Genomic DNA, 27894 nt, shown 5'->3' on the forward strand with positions numbered 1-27894 from the left:
TTGAGCAGAGAGAGAGAGCTGTATTTATCTTTTACACTGGAAGAATATTTTTGAATTTTTTCGGGTGGGAAAAATAGAGAAAACTATTTTTTTTCAGTTTTAGTTTGAGGGTTTTGTCTGATGATATGAGAAAACGATTTCATAGGATGGTGTATTGTTAACATAAAATAAATACATATGTATATTTTCGTTTTGAATTTTAAAAATAAATTCATTATAACAATTTATTCATAACTAGAGATATTCGTGGTATAATTTGATGTAATTTTTTCATAAAAAGATTATTCGAACCAAAAATAAAAATAATATATGATTTGGTTTGAATTTATTATCAAATTCAACAGTTTGATTTGCATCAATTTTTATGATTTTTACTAATATTATTTATTAAAATTTATATATTTTTTCATCTTTTTAAACATCAACCAAACTTATTAGTATACTAAACATTTTAAATAAAACTTTATCAAAATTTAATTCATTTTAAATTAAATATATTTTAAAAAAGTCACACGAAAAGGAATATTATATATATATATATATATATATATATATATATATATATAATGTATAATATGAAGTAGTATATAAGGGTTGTGATTTGATTTTATATTTTTATAATCTTATATATTATCTTTTAAAATATAATATATAAGATTATAAAAAATATAATAAATTAAAAAAATAAAATTTGAATTTTAAATTATTTTTATATCAAACTTATATTAATATTACATTTTATACCAAATATTAAAATGTGAGAGTGCGTTTTTTATTTCAAGGATCATGATTAGTTAATAGTAAATTTTAAAATATAAAAAAAGTTAAATAGTGAATTAAAAAATAAATGGAATAATTTAATGAAATAGGTAAAATAGGGAGAAATATTTTTCAATTAAGTTTTTTTTTTGTTTCTAAGTAAATTATATTTGTATTATCTAAATAAAAGTCCTCTCGTTTGATTAAGAAATATAGATTATTATCTATGACTAATGTTCCATTTTTATTGACTCGTGAGAGGAGAAAATTATGCATAAAATCTAATGCCTTGTATTTCTTTATTAACTACTATATTTTTCATATATTAATCAAACCATTAAAAAACACCATACTTTTCTTTGTTGGTGTTTTCTTTCTTCTTACTGCTAACTTTTTGGGGTTTCAGACAAAGATCTTTTCTAATAATTCTTTATAGTAGTTTATACTTCGAAGTCCTACCTACTTTTCTTTCGATTCCAACACTTGGTTCAAACTTTCATGCAGTCAACCAAGTAGCAATGATTGTTATGCATTAGATGGCATAGAGTTCTTACATGCCAGTAAGCTAGCTTCATTACAAAAGCTTAGGGTCTGATTGTTTGTCATTGTAACTTTGTATCTGCAAAATGAAAATGATCATTTTTCTTTGGTCGTGCTTCTTAAATCATAGGTTGATCTTACATTTGGAATTTGTGTTGTGCCGAGATAAAAGATAATCAAAACATACGCGTTTGGATGACAATTTGCAGCTTTGAATAATTGATTTTATTTAAAAATAATATTACATTAAAATGATAACTAACAAATCCTTCTGGTTGATTTGAGTGATAATAAATTCAGTTTTCTTAAATAAAATCTCAATTTTAAATATTGTGGAGAAAAATATATAGTTGAGAGTCAATTGAATTTTTTAACAAAAATTAATTATTTTCAAAACTAATAAATATTTCACATCATGATGATAAAAAAATATTTTATGTTTAAAAAATTGGTTTAATTATACTTTTTGTTCGGAAAGTTTTATAATATTACAAATTTTATTCTCAATTTTTTATTTATTTTTGCCTCACTTTATAAAATATCACCAATTTTGTTCTCACATAGAAAACCATCACAATTAAAAAATTCAGTGGCAAATTCTATTTTAAGTCGTCACAATTAAGATCATTTTGTGATATTTTTATATTAACTGTGGCAAATTTTTTTACATGACGGCAAAATTTGTCTTTTTTAAAGGGCACAGTTCACAACATTATGAAAAATTGCAATTAAATCTTTCATTTTTGTTCCCCATGCATTGTAATTGTGTAAATTCCATCTGTCTGGAATTCCAACTGACCAAATTGAATTGTATAAGTATGACAATGATGTGATTTTTATTTTTCCATCAACTTTTCATTAAATAGTTAACAACAAATTTTATTGATGTTCACTAGATGGTGATGAGACAATTAATATATTGCCTAACACATATGTTGACATGATTTAATTTTATTTTTTATTGTCTCATAATCATGATATTAAATATATTAATAATATAATTAAATCATTTCAACACATGTATGAAACAATTCACCCATTGTTACGTTATCAATACATAATCATCTAGTGTTATGTTGGTAAAAGTATATATGAAAGACCAAAATTATATAATTATATTAATAAAGGAATCAAAGGATAATTAAACCTAAAAACTTTCATCTCAAAAGTATGTTTGTAGGCAAAAGCAGTGTAAAATTCTTACTCATATTTTTTTATATTCTTTTTAGTCAAACATGTTTTAAAGAGTAAAAGCAATTTCGGTTTGAAATAACTACCATATTTTTTGTTCAGAATCACATCCACTCAACTCCAACTCATTTCTCGACCCATCATTTTATCAAACTTGCTATAAATTTTATTGTTATTTGTCTTCTACCTGTTGGATGAAGGACCACTTTCATATTACATCTTTGAAAGTTTGTTTCTAGGTTTGCAGGTTGTTTTATAAAAAACGAGTTTGTATAAGCTGTTCCTTGAATTACAAATTTACAATTGTCCTTCATTGGCGTTTCATCGGCTTTCTTACCACTGGTGTAATTCTTTCTTTTTGTAATTCTTTTTTTTTCACGCTATTTTTTGTTTATAATTTTTTTGTTTTCAATTTTTTAAAAATTGTAAACAATTTTATTTATTTAATTAGTAAATAAATATTTTTAATTTTAGTTGTTACTAGTTTTATTTAAAATGTTGTATATTTTTCATGGTTTTATTTAATATGCTATATATTTTGTTAATATTTTTTATTTAAAATATATTATATATTTTTTAATATTTTTTCATTTAATATATTTTGTATATTTAAAATTTAGATAATCTTTTAATAATGTTATTGAATTTTATTTTTTTAAATGAAATATAAAGTAACTTAATGACATTTAATATATTTTTTATTTTAAATACTTAGATTTTAAAAACTAAATTTTAGTTTCAAATTGAAAAAATGCACCCTTATGGTTTCAAACTTTAATTTTTAAAATTTAAGCATTTAAAATAAAACAAATATTCAAAAAAATATTAAATATCATTAAGTTATTTTTATATTTCATTTAAAAAAATAAATTTCAATAACATTATTAAAAGATTATGTAAATTTTAAATATACAAAATATGTTAAATAAAACAATTTTAAAAAAATATAATATATTTTAAATAAAATAACATTAAAATTATATATAACATGTTAAAAAATTAAAATTATTTATTTAGTATTTAAATAAATAAAATTGTTTACAATTTTAAAAAATTGAAAACAAAAAAATAAAATATAAAAATTAGCGTGAAAAAAAATTACGACTTTAAAGTCGTAATCCATTAAAAAAAATCTTACGACTTTAAAGTCGTAATAAAAAAATCTTACAACTTCAAAGTCCTAAAAAAAAATTAAAAAAATCTTACGACTTTGAAGTTGTAAAAAAAAATTACATTGAAGTTCTAAAATTATGTTCAGTATAAAAAAAATTAAGTCGTAATACCTATTACGACTTATCCATTTTGACAAATAATTTAAAAAGCATCCCATTTTGTAAAAAAGCAAAAAAATTACACTCAATCGTTAAAAAAGCTCACATTCATCATAATACAAATATTATTTCTATACATCTATGGGTAATCAATAGACAACTAGTAGAAATCTAAAAACCACTTTATACAAAGTCATAACAAACAAGTGAGTTAAAAAATTAATTTCAATCCTACAATATACAACCTTGCATAGGACCATTACTTCACAAATATTTTCATGTGAATTTGAAACATTACATCGAATCCTTACCAATACAAGATATATTTTGTTTAGCACTTAAAATTACTTCTTCTGAGTTCTTTTTGGGTGTTGCTAGGTGCACCCAACAATATTGTTGGTGCTCCCAACATTTTTTATTAATGTCCAAAATGTCCCTGACTTGTAAGTATGAAGTACAACATACGGATGTAGTTCATCTATATGATTTATACGGATGAACTACATCCGTAAACTTCAATTCGTACTTACGGATGTAGTTCATCCGTATAAAACATATGGATCAAGTTCATCCATATAAATACGGATGAACTACATCCGTAAGGTTCAATTTATACTTACAGATGTAGTTCATCCGTATAAAGCATACAAATGAAGTTCATCCGTATGATTTATACGGAGGCGTACAAAGATTTCCTCGGGCTAGACGAAGATTGACCCTCGAGTGCAAAGGCAGAAGGGAGCTTGACTACAAGACCCACCCGTCAAGCAGGGACGAAAGTCGACCTTAGTGATCCGACAGTGCCAAGTGGAAGGGTCGTCGTTCAACTGATAAAAGTTACTCTAGGGATGACAGGATGATCTTTCCTAAGAGCTCACATCGATGGGAAGGTTTGGCACCTCGATGTCGGCTTTTCGCCACCTGGGGGTTGTAGTATGTTCCAAGGGTTGGGTTGTTTGCTCATTAAAGCAATACGTGAGCTGGTTTCAGAACGTCGTGAGACAGTTCGGTCCATATCCGGTGTGGGCGTTAGAGCATTGAGAAGACTTCATTCGTATAAAGCACACAGATGAACTTGATCTGTATGTTTTATACGGATGAAGTTCATTCGTATAAACCAAACGGATGAAGTTCATCCGTATTGGTTTTTTGTTTTTTTTTTAATTCCTTAAAGTTTTATTTTTTTAATTATTAATATGTTAAATTACTCATTTGTGCATTAAATTTTTTACTATTACAAAATTTAATATATATTAAATTTTGTAAAAGTAAATATTTTTTATTTATAAAAAAAATATACGGATTAAGTAATTCGTATGAGTTATATCAAAATTAATTGTCACAAAATTTATTATTTAAATTTACATGAGCATTAAATATACATTAAAAATTTTAGTATTATGTATAACAACATTATTTATTTTATGATGTAATTGGTTCATTAGCTCAGTTAGTTAGAGTGTTGTGCTAAACTGCTAATAACCTAAAAGTCACACGAATTATTTGTTTTTAAATTTAAGTAAGGAGCATTTTTGTCCATTTATGTAATATGCTGGTGCACCAGCAATGGTGCTAGTACACCTAGCAACATCCGTCCTTTTTTATATCTTGAAGATTATATGGCTCTTCTAAAAACAATGTTATCATAATATTTTTTTTACTAGTTTCTAAACTTTTTTCGATTTCTAAACGTTAACTTTTTTTTTACAGGACATATTTGAATATATATCTTAGTCATGTTTAAAATTTACATTCAAATCTTAATTTTATACCCACCAGAATCATGGTTCAGTCGAACTTCTGTCTCAACACACTCCATCAATCGTATCAAGAACATGTGGGATCAGCTCCAGAGACATTGCTCACGACGAATCTCTGCATACTCAATCCACTAGCACCCCTTTTCATCCTTTCAGTACTTAAAGGCTCATTGTTGTTAAGCTAGACCATTTTCATTTTCATACATCATGACCTGGAAAGCTTATAAGAACTTGCCAGACACTTAGTTATGTTGCTAAATTTCTCAATGATCTCAAACCTTGCCTAGCTCACCTCAATTATTGAGTAAGAAAAACCTCCGAAGTGCACAAGCTACAACCACTACTTTGTGAATTCAAATATGATGCCTTTCCATTCTCTTATCCATAATCGGAGCCAACAATTGACATTTCCATTCCCTCAAATGTACATTGGAACAAAATAGACGGGTATAAAATATGCATAGAAGGGTGCAAAACATCCAAAAGCATTTTTGCAGATGCTTCTCCTTTCCTTCGACAGAAAAATAAAGAATGTATTTATTACAAGTAGCCATATATTAACAAATTCCTTAAGTAACATAGTATCTCTTCATGAATGAGTCCCTGCTGAAATAATCATGGAAGAACATCAGAAGAAGTATAAGAAGAGTCTGCCAAATCTTCATCAAGAAGTTTCAATGAGCTTTTTAGCCTTGAAGGACCCAACATTGGATAGAAATATACAGAGTAATCAACATGTGTAGACATCTCAAAGGAAAGTATCAGGGCAGAACTAAGACCCTTGACACAAGAAATCTGCTGACCACACAGTTCTTCATTTCCTTTTTCCTGAACCAAGTGACAGGAGTTCAAAGCTCCTGAGTGTATCATCACGACCACCTCTTGTTGCCGAAGCCCGAGATAAAGATGTTTTGGATTCAAAACCAGGTTGAAGTCTCTGAGTTGTTGATAGTCGGCCACTGCTTAAGACCAGTCGGCTAGTACGGCTTTCACTTGGCTCACCAGAAGAGCTTGGCCGGCTGCTTGACAAGACAGGCTTTTTTGAAGAACTGCCATTACGAGAAGAGCTGCGAGGCCTCTCAGAATCAGCTTGCTGCAAAGGATAAGTGTTACATGACAAGAAGATTAAGTATAAGCAGTCCCATATTGAAGTTTGAGGGTAACCACCAATTCATAGAGAGAAAACAATAATGACACAGATACTAACCACGTCTTTGGAAGATGGCACATCATCTGAAGACCTATGCCTAGAATGCTCACTTTGCAGAACAAGTCCAGAGCCATTCCTCCTTGCAAATGCCTCAACAGCACCTGAGAAACCCCCTAAAACATAGATGAAAATCTTTGGCTGAAGAAATCCTTTCTCATACAATTTGTAGAATTGAAATAATAAACTACTTTGTCGTGCACAATGTACAGACACATATTTTGAAAGGTGAAAATAATATCAGTTTCAAAACTGTTGGCAATTGAGACTTTTCCAAGCTGTTATTATAAAATATTTTAATGTCTCAGCAGTTTTTGTGGTTGCTTGTAAGTTTGTTTAAAGTTTGCTTGTGCTAAGAAAAAGCAACTTGTAGCTGTTGCTAATGATGCCTAGTTTTAGCTGGCCATAATTTGATGTTTATTTCACCCAATCAGGGACTTGCTAGTTTTCCTATTTAAGCTCTTGCTGTAACAAGTTCAAAGTGTGCAAAATGTGAGTTACAAATCTGAAATATATCATATCGGTTTTTGCTCCTCTCTTCTTTATATGTTTATATTTTTGCTGTCCTGATGTTCTGTTTCTGTTTTTTGAACAAAAACAAAATGAGAATGAAAGCACATAAAGATAAAAAATAATAAATAGAACTTTAAGGATTATTAATATACAGGACACCAAAACTATTTATCAGCATAGCAGTAATTGCTTAAAATGAGAGATTTCAGATCTAACTGTAGCAGGATGAAACCTGAAGGCCGTTCTATTCTCTCTCCTGATTGTCCGGGGTTTATGACTGGTTTCCCACTTGGCTGTTGAAAATGCAGCAAAAAAATGATTAACAAGAACCTTTAATTTTCGCTAGAAATGCAATGAAACCACACTAGTTAAGTACTCACTCGGGCTCTAGAACTGGATCCAATTTGAGGATACTTCAGCATAGTCCAATCAAATACATAATCAAACTGATAACCTGTAAAAGCAAGATTTTCAAAGCCTAATAGAATTTCACTACTCATTAAGAAACATTAAAATTTATATATATGAAATTAACCTTCTCGGATGAATAGGTCCCGAAATAGTCTCTTAAGATAAGAATAATCAGGCTTATCTTCAAACCGCAACGTTCGGCAGTAGTGGAAGTATGATGTAAACTCCAATGGATATGACTTGCATAAGACCTATCTCAGAAACAAATACAATAAATTCTTTGCAACAGATAATATTGGAGTGTTAATTTATTGCACAACCAATTGTAGCCAGTTAAAGAAAAAACAATATACATGATGCAGAAAAATGCAAGCAGTGAACAAATTCTACTGACGACTAAATCAGCTCAGTAATCATCCTAAGATGAATAAAGCTTTTTCCATACATATTCTAATCATCAAAACATTCACATAAAAGCTGCTTGTGAGCAAGTAATAATACCTCTATTGGAGTAAGCATCTTCTTCTCACTTATCTTGTCATATTTTTGCTTTTTAGTGCCAGCTCTCAAGCCTTGCCATGGGAGACTGGAAAACAATTGCCAAACAATGTTAAAATACAATGATAAAGATTATTGCAGGAAAAAAAAATCAGCAGTCAACCAACCTTCCTCTCAAAAAATACATGAGCAAATATCCGAGAGATTCTAGATCATCTCTTCTGCTTTGTTCTGCAAGAATTATCAGAACAAGATATATTACGAACTTATGTCCATTTTTAGTTTAAAAAATTTAAGAAAACCTTAATGATTAGTGGGTGCAAGCCTGCAGCCAATAGCTTCACTCACCAACTCCCAAATGAGTATTAACACTTGCATACCGAGCAGTTCCAGTGAGATTTTTGTTTTCCCTGGAAAAGAAAAGTACAGTGATCATTCGTAAAAGGAAAGGAAGGAATGTGTACGCCAATAATTATTTCATATATTAAAATATACAGGTTCAGAGGAAGATACACGAGGACACAGGAGCAGGTTCAAGTTATAAAATATTATTTTGGATTTTGGTTCAGGTTCAAAACTAGTAAAACTCAAGCTGCACCTACCAGTTTAACCCCTAGCAAGCCAGTTAGCAATCCCAGGCCCATCACCACAACTATATGATAGGAGAGTTATGGATCTGAATTATTAGTGTTTGTGTAGTATGCTAGTATTGTTTAGACACTTAAGCATTTGTGTGACATTGTACTTTGTATATGTATACTCAAGGAATGAAATCAAAACAAGCTGCAGAGCCTGCCCAAACAAAATCTCCAATATTACCTGTATGGTATATGCTTATGAGTTTGAAGATCCCGATACTTTTTTGCCAGGCCATAATCAATTATGTATACCTGCAATGTATAAAAAAACCAGAAATTTTGAGAGAGAATTTCAGTCACTGATATTAAACAGTGGTAACTGCAATATAAAGTAAAACCAACTTAGTTTTGAATACATGACACCTGTCTAGCAGTAAGCAAATTCAAAGATACATTGTCAACTGAACTACTTTTTCCTTCTTTTTTTTTACCTTGGTGCAATAACTAATTGTGATGACTGATGATGCATAAATATTTGTGTAAAAGGAAAAAAAAAGATTAATGAAGCCAAGGCAAAAAGATTAAAGGGTCTTGCATCAAAGAGAGAAATATGTTAAAAACCAAGAACTAAATATTTCACTCAAAATTAGAGACAAGAATATCAAACAATCAGTTATACAAGTGTTATGAAGACTTATACCAGCTACGTGAACAACGTTATATCGAAGAAGAGAAATTTTCAATGGTCCCTTGAAAAATAGAAATATCTGAATAAAATAATGCATTGTGAAAGTAGGAAAACTCCCATAAAAAAGGTTTACAATAGGAGGAATAAGGGGGAGACCAGTATATTAAAATCCTAGGGAATGGGTAACAGTAACGACAACCCAATTGACAATTAATCGTAAAAGTCAGAAGATAATGAATAGGCTTTGCTCGATAGATAATTAATTGTAACAGTCAGGAGAGAATAAATAGGGATCAACCAATAGACAATTATCTTTAACAGACTGGAGAGAATAAATAGGGAGCCTTATTTACATTTACAATATTCAAGTTCTTTAAAAAATAAATTTCATATCCTATGGCCACTAAACTAAGAATTTATTGCAATGTTGAAGTCTACATATATCCATAATGTGAAAGAAACCTTTGATCATAATCTTGAATCACAACTGAAACTACTTCAAAATACAAGTGAGATGTCATGCATAAACACCCTACCGGATAAGGCTAAATTCAAACAAATGTGGGATACACAATATACCTGATTTGCCTTGCGGCCTAAACCCATTAAAAAGTTGTCAGGCTTTATATCGCGATGCAGAAAACCCCGGGAGTGCATGTATTCAACTCTGTTTATCTAGGCGAGCCAAATAAAAGAAGAGAACATCAACTGTCTGTTTAAAGTGTAGTTTTCTTGAAATGAAAGTCATACTTACTAGCTGATCTGCCAGCATCAGAACTGTTTTCAGGGATAATTTTCTATTGCAATAGTTAAACAAGTCTTCAAGACTTGGCCCAAGGAGATCAATAACCATGACATTGTAGTCACCCTCAACTCCGAACCATTTTAGATGGGGTATACCAGCTTCAACAAAGAAAAGAAAGGAGATCATAAACTACTAATTTCACTTCGTGACAGTAAAGAAAATGAATGCATGTCTTTCCCACAAGAAAAGAAAAAAAGAAAGGATGAAAGCTTACTTCCCCCTTGAAGAAGCATATATAGTTTTGATTCATAGTGAAGCTGTGGGTGCTTGGTCTTCACAGATTCCTGATTAACAAAGACAATTGGGGAGAAAAGGTAATAGTTAAACTTTGAAAGTTGAAAAAAACTATCTTACAAATTGTCACTACTCAGGCTGTAAATTGTAAAATACAACAGATCCAAATATCTGTAATATAAGATGCTCTACAGAAAATAATCTAGAAAAATATAAGTCACAAAGTACAAAGCCTAGACTTGCACTAATGTTTTAAAGCAAGCAAATATTGAGTTGAGACAACATCACAGCAACAGTTTTTGAAAAGATCAAGCTAATAAAATAAAATAAAATAAAAAGATTCTGGTCAAATAAGTAATCCTGCCTAGGGTAGCTTTGCTATTCTTAGCCGGTCCCAAGCCCGGATAAAAGGAGAGGGTTGTGTTAGGCTTTCGACAGCCAACGTTAAACTTTGTCGAATCTCTATGACATGGATCAATTACGTAATAATGTGAATGCTAGGTCGTTGCCCGGAAGCAACGCACTGTATGGCTCGAGTACAGTGTCAAAAGAGCAAGGGCCGCTGCATCGCCGCCCGGATGTAGTGAAAAGTAAGCAAGGGTTCCCACATTTTCGTGAACGGGTGTGGGTAAAGAAGCTAGTTCATGACAGGAGGATTCGCTTTGGTACATGGAATATAGGCACACTTACTGGAAAATCTATGGAAATAGTGGATGTTATGGTGAGGAGGAAGATCAATTTTATGTGCCTACAAGAAACTAAGTAGACAGGTGAAAAAGCGAAAGAATTAGACAACTCGGGATTTAAGCTGTGGTATACGGGAAAAATCAGATCAAGAAATTGGGTAGGGATTATTGTGGACAAGGAGTGGAAGAAGGATGTCGTGGATGTAAGAAGAGTAGGAGATCGTATCATAGTCTTAAAATTGGTAGTGGGACAGGACACCTTTAATGTTATTAGTGGGTACGCACCTCAGGTTGGGTTAGCAGAACACTTTAAGGTAAAATTTTGGGAGGATCTAGAAGGGGTACTTCAGGATATACCCCAAGGAGAGAAAGTTTTCCTAGGAGGGGATCTCAATGGACATGTAGGTAGCGTGACTAGAGGTTTTGAGGGGGTGCATGGGGGTTTTGGCCTAGGGGAGATGAATGGGGAGGGTAAATCCATCTTGGAGTTTTCGGAGGCTTTGGATCTTTCTATAGCCAATACATGGTTTAAGAAAAGAGAGGAACATCTTATCACTTACAAAAGTGGAGGGACATGTTCTCAGATAGATTTCTTCCTTATCAGGAAGTCTGATAGGAAGTATTGCTTGAACTGTAAAGTTATCCCGGGAGAGAGCTTGACTACCCAACATAGAGTTTTGGTTATGGATGTAAGAATTAGAGATAGGGCAAAGAGAAGAAGTCCTCTGGTAGCACCAAGGATCAAATGGTGGCACTTGAAGGGTGAGAAACAAGGAATCTTCCAACAAAAGATATGGGAGGGTTGGTGTGGACAATCACAAGGAAGTGCAAATGATATGTGGAACAAGATGTCCCAAGAGATTATTAAAGTGGCTAAAGAGACGTTGGGTGAATCTAGAGGTTTTGGACCTAGGGGTAAAGAATCGTGGTGGTGGAATGAAAATGTTCAGAGCAAAGTTAGAGTAAAAAAGGAGTGTTTCAAGGAGTGGTCTAGGTGTAGAAATTCTGAAACTTGGGATAAGTATAAGATAGCTCGAAATGAAACCAAAAAGGCGGTAAGTGAGGCAAGAGCCCAAGCTTTTGACGAACTATACCAAGCTCTAGGAACCAGGGATGGAGAAAGATCTATATATAGGCTTGCTAAGGGTAGAGAGAGGAAGACTAGAGATTTGGATCAAGTAAAGTGTGTTAAGGATGAAGAAGGCAAAGTCTTAGTGCATGAAAAAGATATCAAGGAAAGGTGGAAGGCGTATTTCCACAACTTATTTAATGATGGATATGGATATGACTCTAGCAGTCTAGACACAAGAGAAGAGGACCGGAACTATAAGTACTATCGTCGGATTCAGAAACAGGAAGTAAAGGAAGCGTTGAAAAGAATGAGTAATGGTAAGGCGGTGGGGCCAGACAACATACCTATTGAAGTGTGGAAAACTCTTGGAGATAGAGGTCTTGAGTGGCTCACCGAACTCTTTAACGAAATTATGAGGTCAAAACGCATGCCGGAGGAATGGAGGAGAAGCACGTTAGTGCCAATCTATAAGAACAAGGGGGATATACAAAATTGTGCAAATTATAGGGGAATCAAGCTCATGAGTCATACCATGAAATTATGGGAAAGAGTGATCGAACGGAGATTAAGAAAGGAGACTCAAGTTACTGAGAATCAATTTGGTTTCATGCCGGAAAGGTCGACCATGGAAGCGATTTATTTATTACGGCGGGTGATGGAGCAATATCGCATGGCCCAACAAGACTTGCACTTGATTTTTATTGACTTGGAGAAAGCGTATGATAGAGTGTCTAGAGAGATTTTGTGGAAAGCTCTAGAGAAGAAAGGGGTTAGGGTTGCATATATTCGAGCTATCCAAGATATGTATGATAGGGTATCGACTAGTGTTAGGACACAGGGTGGAGAGTCAGACGATTTTTCCATCACAATTGGTTTACATCAAGGGTCAACCCTTAGCCCCTACCTTTTTACCTTAATTCTGGATGTCCTCACGGAACAAATCCAAGAGATAGCGCCGAGATGCATGCTTTTTGCAGATGACATAGTCCTCCTTGGAGAGTCGAGGGAGGAGTTGAATGAGAGGTTGGAAACTTGGAGACGAGCTCTAGAAACACATGGCTTTCGCCTAAGCAGAAGCAAATCGGAGTATATGGAATGTAAGTTCAACAAAAGAAGGAGGGTTTCTAATTCAGAGGTGAAAATAGGAGACCATATTATCCCTCAAGTCACACGGTTTAAATATCTTGGGTCTGTAATACAGGATGATGGGGAAATTGAAGGGGATGTGAATCATCGCATTCAAGCAGGATGGATGAAATGGAGAAAAGCATCGGGGGTGTTATGTGATGCAAAGGTACCGATCAAGCTAAAGGGAAAGTTTTATCGGACTGCGGTAAGACCGGCGATTTTGTACGGAACAGAATGTTGGGCGGTTAAGAGCCAACATGAGAATAAAGTAGGTGTAGCGGAGATGAGGATGTTGCGGTGGATGTGTGGTAAGACTCGACAGGATAAAATTAGAAACGAAGCTATTAAAGAGAGGGTTGGAGTAGCGCCTATTGTAGAGAAGATGGTGGAAAATAGACTTAGGTGGTTTGGGCATGTAGAGAGAAGACCGGTAGACTCTGTAGTGAGAAGAGTAGACCAGATGGAGAGAAGACAAACAAGTCGAGGCAGAGGAAGACCCAAAAAGACTATAAGAGAGGTTATCAAAAAGGATCTCGAAATTAATGGTTTGGATAGAAGTATGGTACTTGATAGAACATTATGGCGGAAGTTGATCCATGTAGCCGACCCCACCTAGTGGGATAAGGCGTTGTTGTTGTTGTTGTTGTATTCTGGTCAAATAAGTGTGCATTTATATTGAAGCATGAAACAGCATGTCAAATCATGTATGCAGATCAAATCTTAGACTACAATAATTTATCTTTTCCTCATTTGCCAATATACCCACAAATACAGTCTGATAATCCTATGGGCATCTAAGGCATATTTTAGGCAGGGGCGATTGGTACATTATATATAATATATAATTATTGAAATAGTCTCTGATCAGTTACTAAAAAGCATATGACCTTCCAATTTATTACTATCTCTCTATGGGATTTTCACTGCTGTCAGATGTCACAAAGGAATCTGCCAATCCCCTTTTAAGTTTTTCACCAGCAACATTTCCAACTCAACAGTTATCCTAAAAAGCCCTTTCTTCTCAGTAACACATGGTAAAAGAAGCAGGCACAATATCTGCAAATATTCCCCTAGGTCCTAGTTGAAGACCAAGCAACCATTAAGAAAACCCATGCCAATCACTTCTCTTCCACAACAAAAAAATACATCTATGCACTATGAAAAACAAAAACATTATAAAGACTTTCAAGCATTTAACAATCCCAAACACCCAATGTAACTCAATAATTGCACTCACCAGCTTCACAGCCACTTCCTCCCCACTTTGCACATTAACACCTGAAACAAATAAAAGCACCAGAAGATCAAAACTGGTGCAAAGTCCAAATACTAATGTTATAATGACAATACTCAATAAGGTGCATACCTAAGTAAAGCTCTCCAAACGATCCACTCCCAATCTTCCTCCCAAGCTTGAATTTTCCACCAATAACATGATCCATGATACAAGCCCAATCTCTTGATCCTTATTATATTACTAAAGCACTCAACTACACACCTCAATTAAAAAAAAAAAACTTTGTTTGCCTAATCCGAGTAATTCATCAACGATTCACCTTTATTTACAGCACAATCTCAGATCCACAGAGATTTATCACTAACACAGAGATCCCAAAGTGCATTCAACAACTCAAAAGTTCAGGCTATGCTAACCCCAATACCTCAAAAATCAACAACAAATAAAAATTTGATCAGCAAAAATAAGATCAAAAACTAGAATCTACAAAACACCCATTGCTCGTTGAATCAAAGCACAAACGCGATTCTGGGGATCATTCAAAGAAACCCCTTCTTCCTCTTCTTCGGAGAAAAGAGATAAAATAGCGAAAAGGGTAGGACAAAAATCGGAGTAAGAGTGTGTAGATAAACTATATTGTGCTCTACAGCATCGAATACTGTGAAAAATTAGGAAAGTGTAGAAGGATGAAAGAAGAGGAATCTAATGGGTACGATAATCTCGGGCGAAGAGGGATAATAAATTTGGCATCCACTTTCGGATCTGTCTTTGAGGACAGGGAGTGGATTTTGTAGGAAAAATTTCAGATTCGGAAAAAGAAAAGAAAAGAAAAGAAAGTGAGATGAGAGTGAGATAGAGAGAACATAGAAAGAAAGAAAGGCTAATGTAAGGTTAGAGGAGGAAGAAAATGAACGACTGTCCAAACTCAAGCTAGTGACACGATATTATATGTACTGTCCAAACTCAAGCTAGTGACACGATATTATATGATTATTTATTTATCTTTTAAATATTTTATTTTGTATACAAATAAGTATAAATTTTAAATAAAGGGTCTTGCATAAATCATTATAATATTATAAATGATAAATTTATCAATTAAAAAAATAATGATTAATTAGAAATACGATTAGGAGATAAATAAAATTCGATCAATAATTATTTTTACCAATAAATAAACTTGTTATCATCTAAATGATTTAATTATAACTTTATTAGTATATTAACCACTTGTTAACAATATGTTATGGATATTTTTTATTCATTGATAATGTAAAAGAGTTTGCTTTAATAGTGAATATTTATTAAACTATTTTATTTGAATATATTTTTTGTGTAATTTTTTTACGTGATCAACCAATTAAAGAACGTGCATGATTTATAAGTTAATTTAGAGTGACTTTTAATTAATTATTACTATATAAGTTTTTTCACAATATATCAAAAGTAATCTCAAATCATATTTAAATATGTTAAAAATTGTTATGAATGTATATATTAATGTATACCGTATTTTAATACTTTTTTTAACAACCGCATTAAAAACATTGCTCAACATTTGCCTTGAATTAATGCATTAGAGATTTTGAATCATGTTTTATTATTTATTTTGTTTATACAATAAATACTAATAATATAATTTTTAATAAATTCTTTTGAATTCCTGTAAAAAAAAACTCTTTTGAACATATTTTCTACTATTAGTTTAAATTTATTGAAAATTACATTTTTCTTGGGCTCACTTCTTATTTAACAATTTTTTTATTTTATAATTATTAATAAATTTTAACTAATAACAAAATATATATTAAAAGAAGTGTGTTACAAAGACTTCTCTTGTTTATGTTGTTCAAATACATGAAATGAGTGGGATGTAATCATTTTCCTATTTTTTTTAATATATGATTCAATGCAATAAATTGGAACATGTTAAAATATATTTTAAGTTGTATTTTTCTTTGATTTAAAATTCAAGATAAAGGTTTTTAGAAGAAAAAAAACAAAAAACAAAAAAAGTAATACATGCTCAAAAATTTATATAACATCATTTTTTATGTCATCTCTTTCCGTTATTATGACATATAATAAATAGTGTGCAGGAGAAAAATAGATACAAAATATTATTATATGAATTGTTATACAAATATTTGTCAATCAGCTTGACAGCCAAATCTAAACTCTAACCTTGACATTGTTGCAATTAACCTTTTTCTGTTGGATGGTTGTTTGTATTAGTCGTCTTAGTCTTAGTGAAATCTTCATTCAAATAGAAAAGAGAACAAAACTTTTTTTTATTATTTGGCTATGAACCTAAGATGTACTCCCATTACAAATAATACAATGAGCACTTCAATTATTTTATGTTTCCAAGCTTTGATACTACTTTTTTGGTTTATCTATTTGCGCCTTGTTTCCTTTGGACTTCAGACTGGACTTGGATCCCTATAGCTTTAATTATAAGAATACGAAGTGATTGATGTACATTTGTGGTAAAATGTGTTCAATTTGCTAATTAAATTACGTGGTTTATTCTATAGTACGCCATTTGCATTTACAATTGGTACATGATTGGTTGAGGAAAGAAAGTGAAAGGAAAGAAATAGAAATAAAAAAGAGATGATTTTATAAGTTATTTAGGAAAACAAATGAAAGAAAAGAAAAATAAATACGTATATAAAATATAAGTATGTAAAAGTAAGAATAATTTACTCTTTTATTTATAAATCACCCTTTCCGAATTCTTTCCTGTCCAAATTGGAAGGATTACAATTAAATACGAGAGTCTCGCAAAAAAAATAAAAAAATCCATCCTTTCGCCTAAAATGTACAAAACAGTGGATGGAAAAAAAAGTATCTTTTCCATCCTCCATTATCAATCCTTCCATATTCCATCATTCCAAATATACCACCTATCTTGATTTTTTTTTTTATGAATACCTATCTTGATATTTGATACTAAACCAATCTGTCGTAATAATTATTTTATCTTGAAGAAATAATAAATAAGGAATTAATGTCGGATATCGAAACATTATGCAATCTGACATGCCATACAGCCTCGGTAGAAAAACAAAAATAAGAAAAGCCCGAAAAAGAAAATGTGGCATGCGATAAAGAAAATGAGCATAAGGATTTAATTTGTAAAAATTATACTTTTTGAAGTAAGATAAGAACGAAAATGTTACCTTACAAACTAATGAATCTCTACATGTGAGAATTGTACATCCTTGTCAGCACTTCAGCAGTAACTTAATTACAAGAAATAACTTGGATTCTCAACACATTGCAGCTTGATAAATGGTGAACAAAAGAATACACCACCAACCAAAAATGTAAAGAATATATACCTTCAAAGATTTTTCTACAGACAAATATCCCAGTCAAGCCAAAACCCACTATCCAAAACCACAAAGTTTCAGAGCCTTTGCTCCCACAACTATCCACGCCAAACTAACAAAAGAATGTGGGAAAGACTAAAACAATCAGTATTCAACTCAGCATTTGGTCATACCTCCATGGCCATGTAAGAGTCCTGTAAAATATTACTAGTTGGGATCATTGAGATTCACTCTTCTCAGGAACTTCTGGTTGAGTAGGTAACAGTTTTAAGAAGCTCCCTTGGGTAGGTTGATTGGCAGCTGTAGCTGATTCATCATCTGTAGCATGTAATTAGCTCAACTTATTAACTACAAGAGACTTATAATTTTCAACCTTTTGTGCCTCAATTTTTAATAACGAATAGTGAAGACATCTTTTCCTTGTTCCTTTGAAATTGAGTTGTTCAATATCAATAATAGCTTAAACTTATTGGACTATGCAACATGGATTCCAATTTCAATATTCAGCATACTTTTATCCCTGATCCAGGATCCAACCCAAATAGTGTTTCCTTAAGCTAATATTATGTATATTTTTAATGTTTTTTTCCAGGAATTGCTGATCTATTACTAGAGACGACCTTATTAGCACAAACATCAGTAATAGTATCATTAACATAACTCTTAAATTATCACCAGATAAGAGATTTAATATTCTAAAATTTCAGAGATGTGAGAAACTACCCCATAATGCCACGAAGAAGGATGTATAAGTTCTATGATGGAGCTATTTGGTATCACAGCATTACTTATAACTGAAGTGAACCACTAGATCTCAAGCTAATCAACAAGTATACTGGGCACAATGCATAAAATAATGAACACATGCTTACCAAATAGGGTCTTAATAGATGGTCGCTTAGGTTTTGTGCTCTTCTTCTTCAATTCAGCTGATAACAACATACCCATATTGCTTGTTAAGATTAGTACAATGATAAATCTATTTGGAAAAGAACAATAAATTTGGTGTTGGGGGGTAATCAAAATAACAAACGCATAAGCTATAATAAACAGCAAGAATCAGCAGCATGATCTTCAGCAAAATCACATTTAATTGAAATTATAGTCAATTAATGCATCAACGAGAAATTTGCAAGGGGCAGCAACTAGCAATAACATATATACTTTTTCTTTCTTTAGCAAGCTGCATCATTTTTTTCCAAAGGCTTGTTGCATTAAAGGCCACAATAAAATGGGTTTCGACAAGCCAAAAACTGTCAATAAAACTTACGAAAGTAGACAACAGTACATTAATTAATAGAGGGTAAAATACATTTGCACAAACTATGCAAAGTATGTACACAATCTGGAACATTCAAAGTATGTGCAAGTTTATCCAAGTGCATTACTTGATAAATTTTTCCATCCCCTAGCAATAAAAACCTCATGTTCAGCCCCACAATATGAAGCTCAAATAGACAAGGTTTAGTGCAATAAAATTGATAGAGCACCAAACCTTCCATTAGATTCAGAAATGTCACAGGAGCAAAAGAATCTAAGATTATTAGAAGCAATATATTAAAGAGGAACTTTCTAATTACAAAACAAAAATGATGAAAATGAGATAAATGGGTTTAAACAAAACATAAACAAATATACACATAAAATTGAAAATGTACGAACCAATTTCAGGTAGTTGATCATCATTCACGATTTCATAGTTCTTATATGTGTAACCAACAAAGTTGACATCTTTAGATGACAGCATCTGCAGAAATAACATGTAAAATTACAAATCCAGACTTGGACATTCCTCATCAACACTAATGATCCATGAATTCCAATGAAGAGGTATTTGTGTTCAGAATTACTGTTACCAAAACTTGAGTAAAATCCCAATGTCATCTAAAGTAAATAATTTTGCATGCAAACTAATGGGTTCCATTAACAGCTTGCTACAAGCATAACAAGTGATCTGAAGATAACTATTTTTTTTATACGTAGGAATCGAAGACGATCCAAAGATAACTACTTAATCAAATGAAAGTTCGTCAAACTATTTAAAGGACCTTATTTCTTACTTATTACATGGCATGCAATATGTCCAAGATATTTATTGTTTCATATAGTAATCAATAGCCCACTAGCGCCGCTATAGCAGGTGCTGAAGATCCAGAAAGGCCATCAAGTGAAAAAGGACAAGCTAAGAAGTAGAATCCTTTAATTGCGCTAGGAGGACCGATGCCTTGGCCAAAAGCCAAGAGGACCAAGGAAGCTTTATAAAAAAAGGTGATCAATATTCAACAACAATAAACAATGCCTTATCACACGGCTAATTAATTTGGTGGTCAGCAGATTGGTAGTAAGGAAAAAAAAAAGCAAAAAGAAAATTGATAGTGAGGAAGAAAAGAAAATTGATAGTGGGCAAAGGAGAAAGAGGAAAACAAAGGACAAAAAGGAAAATAGAAGTGGAAGATATGGAAGAGGAAGGAAAAAGAAAAACAGAGCACAGAAACAAAAACGAAGAAATCTGCAGGAGTGGAAGAGAAGGGGGCTGCCTGAAGCGAGAAGGGAGAAGGAGGTCACCAAAAAACAGAGTGGGTTGCTAGAGAAGAACAAGATTGGAGAGGTTGGTCATTGGTCAAGCACGTTAGAGGACAAGAATAAAGCATCAAAGGTTTTTTCTTTCTTTCTTTAAAGCTTGAAAATTCCCAAAATTAGCCCCACTATTATCACTCAGCAAGGGTATTTTGGGGATCTCAACAATTTCCATGGATCTGAAACAATTCCCAATGGATTTCAAAAAAATTTGAATGTAGTGCCCACAAAGAACCTACTCCACCATGATTTCGCCCATTCTGCCACTCCGGGATAGCAGTTGTGACAGCCGCACAACTAAACCAAGATGCTACAGCCTCCTTGTAGTGGCCCAGTGTCACTCCACACTGCTTTGGCACAATACCACCACTATTGACAACTAAGGAAACATCCGTAGCATTAATTAGGATCATATTAACTAGGGACATTAGAAAACATCTATTGCATTAATTAAGAATACATTTCCTTCTTTTTTTTTATTTAGGGATATAGGGAATGTTATCTTTGACTATATAGGGCAAACCAATGTACTCAAAGGACACAATTGAATGAAATATTAAAATTGAGAACTTTGCTCCTCTCAGGGTTCTTATCTAGGGTTTCTCACACTTTTGTAGCAATTTTCCACGAGGCTTATCACTCTTCTTGGATGCGGCACCGATCTTGGTAATCTTCTTATCTTTTCCATCTTTTGTTTTCCCTTTTCTTTTACTTGTTCTTGCACAAATTTAAAAAATCAACTCAAGGAAGACTCAAATTTCCTTTTAATCATTCTGGAATCATATCACCGGGATAGAAGAGCAGAGCAGTGCTCAGCCTCTATGGGATTCAAATAGTGGCAAAAGAATAGTGGCTTTTTGCGCACTATAGCAGTGCTACCAATTACCATGATATAGGCTTGAAAACCCCATTTTTATCCCTGGAACATCATTGTTCGGGTTTTTTTTGGGTAAAATATTCCACAAAAAGTTGGCTCTATTTTGACCTCCATTCCTTCACACATTATGGGACAATTTTTTATACTGTGTTCCATTCTTTCTCCTTCCTTTAGACTTCCCACCCAGTTCACACATTCTGCTATTTTTTTTAATCTAATTTGTTATGTTCTTTTCCTATTAATTTCACCATCATCTTTTATTTTCTGACTTCATTAACATGTTCTCATTGCTCCTAGATTGATGGAAAATATGTGCGTAAAGTAACTATGAATTGTTATTTATCATGATTTTCTTTAATTTTGGGTTTTTAGTTTTGTTTTTGAGTATTCATATGTCTAGTATAATTTATTTTGTATTATAATATTTAAAATAGCAGTTATTCTGCTTCTCGCTATAACATTTTTAGAGTTAGCCACTACACACTGATATCCGAGATTGATAAACCAACGCAGATAATTAATAAACAAATTACTAGGTAGATAAATCTGAAAAAAGACACACATAGGATAGGAGCATATGACAGCAGCTTTACTTTTGACAACCCCAATAATCTCACATATTAGTTAAGCTTCATAGAAGAAGAAATGGGATACTGAAAGCTCACATAGTAAATATTGTGCCAGTTAAGTTAACAACGCCACAATTACTGCAACTATAATACACCAACAGTGTACAAAATTACAATAACGAGAACTAACCTTTCTCCATGGGCCTGATTTTGAGGAAGGTTGAGTTTGGTTGTCAGCCTACACATCATTAGTAAATTAAGCAGCATGATACTGGTTAGTAACAGCAGACAAAAACCACATCTATATCCATGAAAATAAAAATATATAATATACCTCTTCAAACTTCTCAAAATTTTGAGTATCTAATTCATCATTAACCTCAGGAATAAAAGCAGCTTTAATTTGGTACAATTTGTCCCATTCAATACCTTTAAACCATGGGTGCGCCTGGAAATAATAGACCGGCCAGTTATGCAGTTAATATGCAACTGTAACCCAAAGTAAATTATAGAATTCAGAAAAGAACACACCACAACACCTTTATTTCATCAGCCCCTTTGGTTCCAAGCCTCTGATCCACATTACATAGGAGTCTACTAATAAGATCCTTTGCTTCTGCCGAAATTTTAACTTCTTCTGGAAATTTTAAATAATTTCTCCAATTTACTATCTGCAAATTTAAAGGTATCAGATACAATAAGATCATAATTGATGAAGATAAAAGAAAATACAGTAAAGGAAAGACATAAAGGGAATCATGATGGATATGTTATAAAGTATAAATAACTAAGACTGGTCATAGGAATAGAATGATGCAATTCTCAACACAGTTAAATTGGGAAAACACCACTTTTTTTCAAGACAATGCCAGTAATTTTAAGGTTTTCAGAACTATCTGCAGGTAAAACCACAATGATAAGGTCGTAAACAATATTAGTAAGTTTACTTAGCATTCACTTCTAATTTTGCAATATAGGCTTCCTCTAGGAACAGGTGCCCACCAAAATTCAGTGAAGTCAACATCCTACATGTGTGAAACCTAAATTTATACAATATTCATCCCAATTTGTCGACAGTTGATCCAGACATTACCTTTCTACAAGTCAACATTGGTTCATCTGAATAAAAGGGCGGATACCCCACTAACATTTCATACATTATCGCTCCCAGGGACCACCTGGAAACATTACCACAATCTCATCAGAACATATTGAAATAATATGAAGTTTAGAAAAACAAAGGGAACTTCAAGGTATTTTTGAAAAGGAAAAGTAGAAAAACACATTAGATAATACCAATCACATTCCATGCCATATCCTTTCTTCAGAAGAACTTCGGGGGCAATATAGTCAGGTGTTCCGACTGTAGAATAGGCCTGCGGTATTGAAAAGAAAAAAAATTTCAAATGCCGTAGTTTGTCAACACAGGGGTCAGCAACTTGTCAAAACAAAGTCAGACAAGAGGTTACCAAATGTATATACACAATGAAGAATATCTATAAAGAACAATTCATCTTACACTAAAGAATATATAATTATAATACACATAGTTTGTCAGTTAACAGGGTAAGAAATAAAGCTAACTCTTAATCGGAAAGTTCATAAGGCATAAAGCAGTAATGGCTGTTTATGTATATTGAGTGACTTACTAGCATTCGCCTATTTTTCTGCCAATGCTGCAGTTGCTCCTGTTGGCTTCTTTTAGGAGCCACAGGACGCCCATCGCTCTGAAGGGCTCCACTTCTGTTGCTTCCAATAGAGAAGTCCTTTTCCTGAAGATTACTGCAGTCTAGTGGTTTACATAATCCAAAGTCTGATAATTTCATGTGACCATTTCTATCTAGCAGCAAGTTGTCAGGCTTGATATCTCTGGAATGCATATCAAAATTAGAATATTATATCTTTTTTTTTTTATGTGCAAGAAAACAAGACCACCATAAGATTAATATAAGATTTTCATGGTGTAACATGACTATTTGCAGCTTGAGCTTACCTATGAATATAATTATGTTTATGAATTGACTCTATAGCTAGGACAGTCTCCCCAACATAGAACCTGGCCTCATTTTCTGTCAGTATATCCTTCCGCATGAGCAACGTCATCATATCACCACCAGGTAGATACTCCATTATGAGATATAAGTACTCTTCATCTTGAAAGGAATAATAAAGCTTTACAATGCAATTGCTATCAACTTCTGCAAGTAGATTCCTCTCAGCTTTTACATGTTCAACCTAAACAGGGATAGAAAGTAACCAATGAATTTAACAAGACAATATTCATTTTAACAATGAGAGCAAGTCCTGATGATTTTGTAACCTGGCCTCTGCGAAGCATCTCTGATTTCTTAAGTTTCTTCATAGCATATACATGACCGGTTGCTTTCTCTCGGCAGACTCTGACCTATACAAAAGAAGAAGAAAATTTGCAAAGTTGCAAATTATCTGACAATTTTTGTAACATATGTGAAAGATCAGAAGCATAGTTTTTTTTTTAACTTCAATGAAAATAAAGGTAGATTATACTATACCTCTCCAAATGCACCCTTCCCTATCATAGTCAGGGGCTCAAAATCATCAGCCCCCATTTTATGCCTCTTAAGGCGCATGTATTCCCTCTCCTTTTTCTCAAAATATTTAAGCAAATTGTTCTGCTCTTCCTCAGAAACTTCAGCATCAGCCAACTTTTTTTCTAGCATATTACGTCTGCAAGAATAATGTGTTTAGCCTTATTAAAAACTTACAGCAATTTCCATCTGGAGAAGTTTCTTGCACATAATCTATAACAGCACATCAGAGACAACATAGGACAGTATGTCAAGAACAACAACAAAACAAATTTGTCGTGAGTGATCCATGATTCCATGTTTGGGATTTAGACAAGTTTTACAGGACAATATATCAAGAACATCATACAAAATAATATTCCAATGTCAAAGAATACTAATTGGCACCTTATTTGGTTAGGACAACTAAAAGCAAGGACACTAAACAAATATCTCATTATTTATATTTCTTTGGAGATGACTATATGTATGTTAAAACAACTACTTAATATGAAAACTCGTCAGTAACTTAAGATTGTACTATCATAATGATCCAAATATAAGTTAAAGTAAACATACCGTTCCTTTCTCTCCTGCAAGTCCTGCATCTGTTTCTTATAGTGGTTTTCTATGTACTGCTTTGCAGCTGCAACCTTCTGTTTGGTCACATTGGAAGGTGCTTCTTCATTTGTTGGGGGTTTTGACCCTTTTGCAATGCCTGTTTCCTTGTTTTTTGAAGATGGTGTTTTATCCTTTGGCTTGAACTTATTAAACCAGCACCTATCCATTTTGGAAAGCTCTTAAGCCTGCTGTGTTATGCACTCTATTTCACCAACCACTAAAGATAAGTTTTCTCAACCAAGAATCTCATTTTGCCAGCATTGAAAGTCAAGAAGTCATTGTCCACCAAAACAATCCACGGGACATTAACTCTTTCTTCTGCCCAAACATGAAAATAAATGGCAATGAATCAACAAACTAAAGCTGTCAACCATGTTTTTTTAGCTGATCAGAGGCAAGACTTGAACATTGAGTGTAAAAATACTCTAGAATCATCAAATCGAAAGAAAACAGGTGAATACTAACAAATGCAAATTGACAGAAATTTTAGAGCTCATATCATTTGGTGTTAGGATAAAAGTACAACATAAAGGGGAAAAGAGTTATTATATATAATTCAATGTCAACTAGATCAAATTGTCAGAGAAAATTAGCAAACACAGAACTGACAATGAAATTAAACATCTTGGAAAGGCGGAACAATTAGCCATAAAGTTCACAAAATGCGAACCAGTTGCTAAGATACTCATTTAGCAGCAAATTAGACTTCAAAAATCTTGATCAAACCTGCAATGCTTAAAAAATGCCGGAAATAAATTATCATAGGCTGTTTTAGTTCAAAAAAGTTAAACCCCACAGTTGAACCAGAAGTAAACTTTTAGATTCCGCAAAAGCCTAAAACAACATAGAAACCATGGAATTCAAAAGTTCAGCCCCGATCTTCGGTCCAATCAGTGATCCCCACATATTGATCAATAACACTCAATTGCACACAATACATGCCAAATCTCTCGAATGGGTAAGCAAAAACAAGGTCAAATTACAATCTTGAATAACCACAATGACCCCATCACATCACCAACGAAAAAAATTGACTTTCACTTCACTTCTCATTGTACTAACCAACCAACCAAACAAACAAACAAAAGCAAGAATTCAAATTGAAGATACCAATCATCGAAATCGAAATGAAAAGGAATTAAGCAACACTTGCACAAGGAAAGCAACATGGAATTGGGATTGAAAAAGCAAAAGGGTGTTAGAAGAGAGAAACCTGAAATTAAGAGGAATCAGGAGGTTGTGGCATGCGGGAGTGAAACTCTTGTCAAAAGATTTATCATGTAGTCAGTCAGATAGCGAGTAGAGAGAGAAATGAACGAGCCGAGATTATCGGTGCGGGGAAAGAAGGTGGAGAGAGAGAGAGGACCACTTTGCGACCATCATTTCCATGCCCATTCATTCCCTCGTTTACTCCTTTTTTTCTCCTCTCATTTCTTTTATATTTTTTTTTAATGTTAAAAGTTGGAAACCACTTTATTTTCTACACGCAAAATTTGATATTTTATGGAGTAACATTTTATTTTAAAGGCTAAAAGGATTCATTAATATTTTTTATTTTTTTCTATTTATGCTTTTAAAAAAATTATTTTGATCATTGCAAATAATCTCAAAATGATCCTTTCCTTCGTTAAATGATGGTGATACAAGACGTTAATTCATTATTGTTTTTTTTCATTTTCATATAGTTTATTTTATAATAGTTGAAAATCACCAAAAATTACTTATATGAAATATTTAATAGGTATTATTAAACTTCCAAAATTTGTTTGATAATGAAATGCTTCAGACAAGCAAAAAATTTAATATTTTTTTACACTATTTTATATTATTATTAATACATATCATTAAACTAATTTAATAGTTAGACTTGTCTAATTCTTATAACTTCTAACGGATATTATTTTTCAATTCCTATTATTTTCAATTTTATTAAATTATTCAAAAAAAAATTGTCTTAATTTGCATTTAAGTTGGAATGATAACAAATAAAATGGTTGTTTAATGAAAACTCATTATCACATAAGGATTATTATTCGTAGTTTTATCTATATTACATACATGATACATCTTTCCTTCTTTGCTATTATGGCCGAAAATTAGTTTTTATATTATTAAATTAAGTTAAACTTATTTACAAACTATATTCGGTTGCATTTTGTAATTATGTATGTTATTAAATATTGTATTAATTACCTTGATTGATTTTATAATTTAGAGTGATAACTAAAGTATTTTTTTTCACTTTACTTGGGTTAATATATTTAAGTGGTTGGAATGATATTATCCTGCTAAGATATAACAACATGTGCATCATACTGTACCCTCCCTACATTTAAAAATAAAAATAAAAATGTACAATATGGCAAAAATGTCACCACCTCCTTGCCACCTCATACTCTAAAGTCTAAACTATCATGTTACCATCTACCGGTTTCAATGGCTTGCTTTTGAGTTTTGATCACATTTCTTCCGGGCCTACCATCAAAGGACACTGACCATATTCTTATTCTCCAGACGGGAAACACTGCTCTTTGACCGCAACAAATAGTTTTGAAGTAGGACCAGGTTGGAACTCTTTTTGTTCTGTTCCAACACTTATTGTAGATATAATTTTTAACGAAAATTCGAATCTTCATTCACCATAGATTAATTCCTTCTCTTAGACCCAAATCCTTTTGGAGAGAGTTAAATTCCTTCTATTAGACCCAAATCCTGTTGGTTCATGTTGAAACTCTTGTCAAAAGATTTATCATGTAGTTTGTATCACAAAAATGAATGATTTCATATT

The 27894-nt window shown here is 32.5% G+C and overlaps 2 protein-coding genes across 3 annotated transcripts; both read right to left on the minus strand.

Moving 5' to 3' along the window:
- Positions 1-5869: 5869 nt before the first annotated feature.
- Positions 5870-15506, minus strand: LOC114402879 (casein kinase 1-like protein 10). Its single transcript, XM_028365562.1, has 14 exons — positions 14708-15506; positions 14579-14619; positions 10436-10505; positions 10171-10319; positions 9996-10091; positions 8970-9040; positions 8499-8560; positions 8318-8381; positions 8154-8238; positions 7777-7903; positions 7622-7695; positions 7474-7534; positions 6729-6844; positions 5870-6614 (listed from the first exon to the last, which is right to left on the minus strand). The coding sequence occupies exons 1-14, from the start codon at positions 14781-14783 to the stop codon at positions 6336-6338; spliced, it is 1371 nt and encodes a 456-aa protein (XP_028221363.1). The 5' UTR covers positions 14784-15506; the 3' UTR covers positions 5870-6335.
- Positions 15507-17710: 2204 nt separating this feature from the next.
- On the minus strand, positions 17711-26528 carry LOC114403134 (serine/threonine-protein kinase tricorner-like). 2 transcript variants are annotated; one of them, XM_028365902.1, is made up of 14 exons: positions 26320-26527; positions 25065-25424; positions 24471-24645; positions 24260-24343; positions 23933-24174; positions 23589-23808; positions 23236-23315; positions 23033-23117; positions 22479-22610; positions 22274-22387; positions 22130-22177; positions 19579-19663; positions 18789-18845; positions 17711-18234 (listed from the first exon to the last, which is right to left on the minus strand). In XM_028365902.1, the coding sequence occupies exons 2-14, from the start codon at positions 25271-25273 to the stop codon at positions 18134-18136; spliced, it is 1632 nt and encodes a 543-aa protein (XP_028221703.1). In that variant the 5' UTR covers positions 25274-25424; positions 26320-26527; the 3' UTR covers positions 17711-18133. The 2 variants fall into 2 exon arrangements, 1 of the variants encoding a protein (XP_028221703.1); XR_003664599.1 differs by lacking the exons at positions 17711-18234; positions 18789-18845 and having other exon boundaries at positions 22471-22610; positions 26320-26528.
- Between the last annotated feature and the right edge of the window lie 1366 nt (positions 26529-27894).

Source organism: Glycine soja, chromosome 20 (genome assembly GCF_004193775.1).
Source record: "Glycine soja cultivar W05 chromosome 20, ASM419377v2, whole genome shotgun sequence".
Taxonomy (NCBI): Eukaryota; Viridiplantae; Streptophyta; class Magnoliopsida; order Fabales; family Fabaceae; genus Glycine; species Glycine soja.